The sequence below is a fragment of the Setaria italica genome, chromosome I (assembly GCF_000263155.2).
Source record: "Setaria italica strain Yugu1 chromosome I, Setaria_italica_v2.0, whole genome shotgun sequence".
Taxonomy (NCBI): Eukaryota; Viridiplantae; Streptophyta; class Magnoliopsida; order Poales; family Poaceae; genus Setaria; species Setaria italica.
Window position 1 is genome coordinate 9,663,202 of NC_028450.1, and position 9,073 is coordinate 9,672,274.

A 9,073-nucleotide genomic window follows, 5' to 3' on the forward strand; every position below is an offset into this window, starting at 1 on the left:
TTTTAAAAAATTATTATTATATGACCATAATTATATTATGTTAGGATAGGAAAAATGGTGTTTAAACAGGTGCACACTTTGCAATACTCTTCGTGTCTCAACCAATTCTGGTGTCTGAATTCCTAACTGGTTTGGTACTAGTACCTTCTGAAAGTCAGACAACGATAAACCAGCGGATCCGGTGCTGGGCTGGAGTGCTCATCCAACACCTCATCTCTGGATTAATTCAATTAAAGGGATGGATCCGTAGCTAAAGTTTAGTCCATGTCACATCGAATCTTCGGAGGCTAATTAGGAGGACTAAATATGAGTTAATTATAAAACTAATTACACAGATGGAGGCTAATTTGCGAGACGAATCTATTAAGCCTAATTAATTCATGATTAGCACATGTTTACTGTAGCATCACATTATCAAATCATGGACTAATTAGGTTTAATAGATTTGTCTCGCGAATTAGCCTCCATCTGTGCAATTGATTTTGTAATTAATCTATGTTTAATACTCCTAATTAGTATCTAAGTATTCGATATGATATGACTAAACTTTAGTTCTGGAACCAAACGGGACCTAAAGTAGGAGCTATTTGAGATGCGGAGAACCGTATGATCGGTCAAGAAACACAGGCATATTCTAACTCACTCATGTGGCACGCGTAGCAATGCTTATCCTCGAATAGATTATTATTAATGAATTAACTAATCGCCTTCTTAATTCATATATTGATGTGGATGTGCTGTGATGCGGCGGATCGGTACGGGCATATCCTCCTCTAGGTTTCTTTTTTGACAGCGTACATAAATTCATCCAGGATGAGGTTGATCGAGGTAATGCAGTCATTCATGCATGCAACACTCATATCTAAGTATCTAACTCCATTTGATTTGATCCATATTTTACCTCTACACGGTGGGATATTAATTTTGAAAGTGACCCATAGCTTTATCTTTTTGCTAGTTTACTCTCTCTTCTCGTGTTTTCTTTTTTTCTCTTTGCCTTTGAAAGAGCCTTATATCCTTTACCATTCTCCATATTTTTTCCATGAATTCTAACTGCTAGTCTTATAATTCGTCTCCAGAGCAGAGAATGTAAGTTATTATGATTTGGTGGCTACTCCTAGTGATTTTTTGGTGATGTGTCTTTAATTTGTCCGAATTTCATGAACTTACCGAAGTAGCCAGTGTAAGCTAGACGCTGCTTTTCATCCATGCTCAAGTTCCAAAAACAGCTATGTGTAGTTTTAAACAACTATTGCCCATATACTCCCCTGTCCCTTAATATCTGTCGTCGTGGGAAGCGTGTTGATCTATAATGATACTAATTATATATCATAAATATTAATATTATGTATTTAGTTAAAATTGATTATATTTGAATTTTCAGAAAACGAGAACGATAGATAGAAAAGGACGGAGGGAGTACTTTTACAAGATCATGCTGTGCTGTGACGCTAAAAATCCATACTACTCCAAGTTGGGTGCCCATCTAGTCAGCTCGTTGGGGTCCAGGAGGGATGAACCTGCAGCTAATGCTAATCTGAGATGAATCCCAACTGTGCCTTAACCAACGCATTAGCTAACAGCCAAAAGTCTTGAACTCTTCCTCATGCACATCTGCAGGTTGCAGACGCCTTGTAGACCTAGCACTAGCAGATGTCCATGTGTGTGATGCTGGGTGTTGTTGAACAAGGGGGAGAAAACAGTGTGGCTTGTTGTCCCTGTAATCATTTTCAATTCGCCACATCGCATTTGACTTAGTTTCTCCGATTATTTAATTCATTTATCATCGTGGGCATCCAAATCCAAATCCTACCAAAGAAGGGGTGGGCTAGCCACCTCAGACAACCTTATCTCCAAAAACCAGTTAGTATACCAAATATTTGATTTCCAAAAATGTAACTGTATTTACTCGAAATTTAGAGCTCAGCAATTTCTTCCCAAAATCTTCTCTGGTTTCTTGTTAATCCGAGGTTGAATTTGTAGGAAGCCTCTCTTTTCCTCTCTGGATTCGCCTAGGCGTCCGTCTCCGAGTCACTACTCTCTATTGCTGCCTCTCCATCGCTATAAAGCTCTCGCCTTTGCCGCCGTCTCCTCACGTGCGCGCCACCACCTTCCATGCATGCAAGGGCACTAGCAGCTAGCACGGCCGTCTCGTGCCTCTGCGAGTCGACTTTCTCGATTGACGTTCGTAGTTAATTAATCAGATCCATGGCCGTGGAGGATCCCCCGGCGCCGGCGCCGCCGCGGCAGTCCGAGGCTGGCGCGGGGGGACGGCGGGCGGACAAGCACGGCCGCCGCCGCCTCGAGGTGTACAACGAGGTGCTCGCCCGCCTGCGCTCCTCCTCCGCCGCCGCCGCGCCCGCCGAGATCTCGCCGGCCTTCGAGGAAGCGCTCTGGGCCCACTTCCACCGCCTCCCCGCACGGTGAGCCGCAGCTCGCCCCCCGGTGATTTCCTGTAGTCGCGATCGTTGCTTCGCCTGACGCGCGTACGATCCGCCGCGCAGGTACGCGCTGGATGTGAACGCGGAGAGGGCGGACGACGTGGTCACGCACCAGCGGCTGCTGGAGGAGGCGCGCGACCCGGAGCGGCGGCCCGCCTTGTCGGTGCGCGTCGTGCAGGTCAGAGATCCACACCCATCGTATTCCTATCCACTGTCATCATCACATGCTTAATTGCGTAGTTGCATGCCCCACACGCGTCCTTCATTTGCTCCTCTCGTTCAGGAATCTATGCAACGTCTTTTGAGTTCTGAGTTCTGACCAGCAGGTACCAAAGTAACTTGTTCGATCATATATATGCGGAAGAATAGATCTCGCAAAAAGATGCAATTTTTAGGATGTTGTTCTTTGTTCCAGGAGTTTAGCAACTCTTTTGACATGTTCGATCATACCAACGAGTAGAGCTATTGTAAAGATGCACCTTTTTGTTGGTTGTTCCTGTTCTCGTTTCAGCAATATGTTCATTCTTGATCTGTTCGATGGTGCCGGAGTTTACAAGAGCTTGCATATCATTTGTTCTTTTGTTGTTATTAAAGGCATTTCATGTATTAACCTGATATGTGATTATCTATGATTTCTGAAGCAAACCTGTTTGTTTCATGGTTGATCATCAGGTTTCTAGAATTATTGACGAGGATATGGGTGATTCTATCGATCCTGACATGGAGATGGTTGCTTCTAATCACTTGCCGAGTCAGTTGTACGTATGACCTATATATTTGTAGATAAAAAAAAAATCTCTTTTATGTACTGATAGCTTTCTACTGATATAGCTCTTCGTGTTTTTTTGGCCTGTTAATGTTGTGACGTGTACAATTCTTCAGGGTCCACCCACCTCCTGCATTTGGTTCTTCCTCCAATCTAGAGGCGCTTGGGCTTGAAACAAGTGAGGGTGATGTAAGAAGCACCAACGATACTGATCACAGTGTACATCTCATTTCCAGGTAAATAATTTCCTTTGCAGTGCTTATAGTGTCGTGCTTGCTTTTTGATCTATTTTTTTTCGGTTTAGTGTTTCCATTCCTCGAGAAAAGAAGTAGCATTTCAGGATTTCTTGGCAGATTAACAATGAAGGAATTCACCTTTTTGGACCTCAATATATTGTTTGTGATATTTTGATGTTGCAATTTCGAAAATGACAGATATGGCTACATGTGTTACTCTAACCAAATGATTGCAATATACAATATTTGCTAATGCTTAGCTGCAAATCAGCTCCCAATGTGGCTTGAGATGTTATTTCTTTAAAAACAATTATTTAAGATGTTAGGATATGTACAATTTTCTTCTGAATGCAAGAAAATTTGTACTTTCTTGAGGTGACATATATCTTAAACTTGGTTGGGGTTCCAAATATCTCCATCAAGGTTACTCACCTGAGCTAGCATCTTTGAGTTTCGTTCTGGTTTGTTTGCATAGTATGAAACTGTTAAATGGTCATGCTTGGAAGCCTTCATTTGTCCAAAGCATATAACCTTTTATTTCAAAAAAAAAGCAAAGCACATAACCTGAAGTCGTTACTATTTAGGGACATATATCTTGTTGATATACAAACAGTTTGAGAAGATAATTTCTCTGCTACTTGATAGTTCTCTCTGTTCTGAATGGTGCAGGCCTATGCATGAGATAACTTTTGCAACAGTTGATAAGCCAAAACTTCTTAGTCAGGTATGCAATCTTCGTTTTCCTTGGAATGTGCAATTCTCAGTTAAGGCTACTCACAATTAGCCAACGCATACAGTTAATAGGGATAATCAAATTCAGTAAATTTAGAAGCTAGCATGTACTAGTCAATAAGCACAATGAATAAAACTAAATATTATATAAAAATCTTGATAATAGGGTAAAGAAATTAACAATATACAATAAATCAGTTGAAGTCAGGTTAAGTCACTTCCAGAGTAGACCTTTGTCAGCAACTGCCTGCGGTCTTATGCTGTCATTTATCCGTTTATTTGCAGCTGACATGTTTGCTTGCTGAGCTCGGTCTTGACATCCAAGAAGCACATGCATTTTCAACAATTGATGGTTACTCATTGGATGTATTTGTTGTTACTGGGTGGCATCTTGGGGTATGGAGTTCCTCTTTGCTTCAGTACATCATTGCAATTGATTATTTGCTTTTAAGTATTCTATTAGTTCAGTAATGTGTGATTTTTTGTTAATAACAATATATTCTTTTCCTGAAATTTCTAGAGTACTGAGGAGCTACAAGGAAAGTTACTCCAGAAATTTCACAAAATTGAGGTACTCATTTCCTCCCCTCGTTTTGTGAAATTAGAAACTCCAGTCATACAAAATATAATCTGCCTTTGGCTACCTTGGTATTACTTAAATTGTCCTCTTATTTCTAGAGAAGTTCTTAGTTTATTAAAGCAGATCACCTATTGGGATCTAATAATTTAAAAGGTCTTGCGGTCTTCAACCATTGATGACACCAGAAAAATGTATACTTTTATTGTTACATGTGCACAGCAGTGCTTCTAAAAACATTTATTCTGATGTTCTGAAATTACAAGCATGTGTTTAACTGTGTTAAGTTAACGTTGTGTACAGGCACAGGCTTGCCCTGTATCTAACAGATCATCACCGTCGTCACAAGTTCAAGGTGGAGAAAGTATGCCATCTACTAGTGTGGAAATACCAACAGATGGTGCAGATGTTTGGGAAATTGATCTGAAACTGCTCAAATTTGGAAACAAAGTTGCTTCTGGATCAAATGGCGACCTGTAAGTACAATCTGAAGCAAAGTTTTAAGTTTTTCTTAGTCATAAAGTGGAAATAGAAGAAAATTCAGTGCTGAATTTGATGCTTGGCTTCCGTAGGTACCGTGGATCGTACTGCAGTCAGGATGTTGCCATTAAAGTAGTGATGCCTGAGCGAATCAGTGCGGATATGTACCAAGATTTTGCACAGGAAGTGTACATTATGAGGTTAGTTTGAAATTGTTTATTGACATTAGCTTTACTGAAATGGTTCCATCTCCATTTGTTATGAATTTCTCTAGTATTGAAAACTTCAAGTCATAGTGTAGGTTCTATATTTTACAAATTAAACTTATCTGCCTATCAACTTTGATAATTATGTCATTGTTTCTTGGTTTATACATGCTTGCAGAAAGGTTCGTCACAGGAACGTTGTGCAGTTTATCGGTGCCTGTACAAGACAACCAAACTTATATATTGTAACAGGTATACTATTCTGTAGTAGCCATGCCAATAAATTTCTTATTTGATCCCCTTACACCTTTTTTCGCATATCCTTGTCTTAGATTTCATGTCAGGAGGGAGTGTCTATGATTACCTCCATAAAAAGAACAGTGCTTTCAAGCTTCCAGAAATTCTAAGAGTGGCAACTGACATCTCTAAAGGAATGAACTATCTGCATCAGAATAACATAATTCACCGTGACCTCAAGACTGTAAATCTTCTCATGGATGAAAACAAGGTCAGCTTTAATTTTTCATAAAGTCATAATTCATATTATTTGTTCAATTATAAGAATGTGAACATAGATCTTTGCTGGTATCACTAGATCTCAAAACCTGAAAGGAATATATTTTGCAGGTTGTAAAGGTTGCAGATTTTGGTGTTGCTCGTGTGAAAGATCAATCTGGAGTGATGACTGCAGAGACTGGAACTTACCGTTGGATGGCACCTGAGGTGTACATCGTCCACATGCATATTTCATAAGAAAGTAATGCCTATTTGTCTGTCCTAACAAACAGATGCTCTTGTTGAAACTTCAGGTCATAGAACATAAGCCCTATGGTCACAAAGCAGATGTTTTTAGCTTTGCAATTGTCCTGTGGGAGCTGCTAACCGGCAAGGTGATGGCACTTGTATTCTTTGGCATGATTAGTCCCTCAATTTCTCTTACTTTTAGTTGGTATATAATTATCTGTGAAGGTTGACGTCGATAACTGTTCAATTTCTCAGATCCCTTATGAGTACCTAACACCACTGCAAGCAGCAATTGGTGTTGTTCAGAAGGTAAGCGCATTTCAACATTTCTGCTTGGTTTCCACAGTTACATTAGTACGCCCACAAAGGATATAACTTCATGGAGTTCATAGACAGCTACATCTAGAAGACATTGTATTTCTTTAGTTCTTATTTTAGGTAAGGACATGTGCAGAGACTTGGGAAGAGGGAGGGGAGCAGTTCTTTATAGGAAGAGTCTTTTACAAATGATGCTGGCTTTGCTCTTTCAAGGAAGAGTCATTTAAGTACTGGATTGTCTTCCTTTGTGGTGCATTTGTTTATTAACAGATTATACAATATATTATAAACAAGTTCACTGTACATACAACAAGTTAAAACAGCTAGCCAGGACCAGTTTCTATTTTTAAGTGAAACTGATATGGCCAGTTCTTTTGAAGAAAACAACTTTTGTTCCAGTGCTTACAGGGTTTTCTAGAGATTTTTACAGTCCATAGTAGTTTGGGTAAATTTTGGGCTGGTAGACCATACTCTTCACTTACACGTTATGAAGAACTCCGTTTACCTGTGTGCATTCTCTGCAGGGCATTAGGCCAACAATCCCAAAAGACACCCACCCCAAGCTCGTCGAGTTGCTTCAGAAATGCTGGCATAGAGATCCAGCTGAAAGGCCTGACTTCTTTGAGATACTGGAAATTCTTCAGAGACTCTCCAAAGAGGTTAGCCCTCTGCATTTTTCTCACCACCGGCTTATCACATGTCTAGATATAGTTATCGTGATTTTCTTCTGTAACTCGAAAAGTTGGTCCCTGCTCAGCTTGTCCTCGCTATTGTATCCTGTCGAATGTAATGCTCTATCATGATTCTCACCTCACTTTGAAACAGGTGGGAACTGACACTGAGGGTCGCCACAAAGCGAAGACAGGTTTTCTTTCAGCCCTGAAGAGAGGTCGCTGAGGGGCACATGATAGTTACTCCAATGTTGGTGCTTGATGCATAGTGTAATTGCAGCATCCTGCTGGGGGAGCGTGCCTTGTAGTGTACAGTCAATCAGTCATAACTTCATGTAACTGCAGCTGTTTTGGTCTTCTTCTTTCTTTTCTTTTTTTTTGCTATAATCTACTTTGTTTTCTTCCTCTTTTTTCTTTTTGCCCCTGTTAATCTGCTCTTGTTCCAGTTTTGTTGAATTTTCATAAGATTGAAGAGGCGAGCTGTTAGTATCTGATGACATTGTTTCATGTCTGATTTTTTAAATGGAAACTACGGCAGGCGAGAAGCTGGCCTGAACCAGGAGGTTGTTGCGTACAAGATTTAAGAAAAAAGGTTGAGAATGGAGGGATCTTGTAACCATCCTCTGTTGTCTTCTTCCTGTACTTGGAACCTTCTTTTACCCTGTTTCCAGATTCCATTAGAACTATTTGCAGATTTCAAGGGTGGTTTGTACAGGTTACCACCGGTTTCTTGAACATGGTTGTATACATCAGTCAGCTGTTTCAGTGAGGAATGCAATTTTTGTGGACCCCATATGTATACTTCATTTGTATTTCAAAAGTTATATATATGCAAGCAGCTATTGTTCGAATGTGCTGAAATATTATCTTCTGATGATAATTAGTAATCCTCTTTGTACAATGCCCTGACAGAGGTGGTATACGCCGGCGCCTTCATCTTCATCCCAGCCCCTACCATGGACTTGTACACCATGTCGGCCTTGTCCAGCTTCTTGTTCTTGCCTAAGCATGTCCCTCCCTACTTCCCCGGGTCCCCGGCAGGATGGTGCGCGGCGGGCGTGTTCCGGCTCGACGCCGTCGCGGCCGTGCGGTTCGGCGTCAGCTGCTCCGGTGCCGGCGCGCTCTGTGGCGGCGCATACAAAAGGGTTGGACGGCCGCGCACACGGGCAATGCACGCGTCCTCATGGCGACGGACGACGCAGGAGCCAGCAGCGCTGTAGCTTGCGGACGGGCGGCCGGGGCAACGGGCAAAGGCCGCCGGAGCAGAGCACGACTTCCGTTCCCAGCTAGCTTGCGTCCCGATGCCCGCGGCTCTCTCTCCCTAGTCTCCGCACTCCCGCACGCCGCTGCCACGCGGTGGTTTCCCAGACGACTTCAACTTCGAGGTGGCCCTTCGCGCGAAGCTCAGGGAGGCGGCCGTCCCCACGCCGTCACGACCGCGTGGTTCGTTCGACGGCCAGCTCCGGCGCCGACCGACCTCGGTGGCGCTGCTCGCGCGGGCATTGCCGATGCGCAGGAGCCGGCGTTGCCAGCGAGGCTCTGCAGTCGATCTCGGCCGCACGAGTCTGATCCCACGGCCACGAGAGGCCAAGGGGGTGGCCGGTATTTCATTTACCGTCCACACCCGGACGAGAAATCAGATACCATCCACCCCCGAGCCCGGCGTTCCTCGCCGCCGGGGAGCGCCGGTTCCCGTTCTGCGTCCCCGGCGACCGTACCTACATGTTCCAGCACTCGGTCGGCCGGTACGGCGCGCCAGTGGCGTCGCCGGGAGTCCCTGCCAGCTTAACAGCCGGGGCCATGCCGCTCGGCGTGGCGCGCCACGGGAGGCGGCGGGTGCGTGGCGCGGGGCACTCGAGCTCTGCGACGTCAATGGAGTTTGGAACTACTGCCGGGAGGCGT

At 43.3% G+C, this 9,073-nt stretch overlaps 1 protein-coding gene across 1 annotated transcript; it reads left to right on the plus strand.

Annotated features, from left to right (window-relative positions):
* Positions 1–1,914: 1,914 nt before the first annotated feature.
* LOC101752472 (serine/threonine-protein kinase STY46) lies at positions 1,915–7,977 on the plus strand. Its single transcript, XM_004952046.2, has 16 exons — positions 1,915–2,423; positions 2,505–2,619; positions 3,114–3,199; positions 3,324–3,443; positions 4,113–4,167; positions 4,461–4,571; positions 4,696–4,746; positions 5,056–5,228; positions 5,325–5,432; positions 5,617–5,690; positions 5,771–5,946; positions 6,066–6,161; positions 6,248–6,328; positions 6,438–6,491; positions 7,025–7,159; positions 7,326–7,977. Exons 1-16 carry the CDS (start codon positions 2,209–2,211, stop codon positions 7,395–7,397), a joined length of 1,722 nt encoding a protein of 573 aa, XP_004952103.1. The 5' UTR covers positions 1,915–2,208; the 3' UTR covers positions 7,398–7,977.
* The last annotated feature ends 1,096 nt before the right edge of the window (positions 7,978–9,073 follow it).

Coding starts and splice junctions, on each gene's coding strand:
- LOC101752472 (XM_004952046.2), top strand. CDS start 2,209: ATGGCCGTGGAGGATCCCCCGGCGCCGGCGCCGCCGCGGCAGTCCGAG. Junction 3,444..4,112: donor AGTGTACATCTCATTTCCAG/GTAAATAATTTC, acceptor TGAATGGTGCAG/GCCTATGCATGAGATAACTT. Junction 6,492..7,024: donor CAATTGGTGTTGTTCAGAAG/GTAAGCGCATTT, acceptor CATTCTCTGCAG/GGCATTAGGCCAACAATCCC.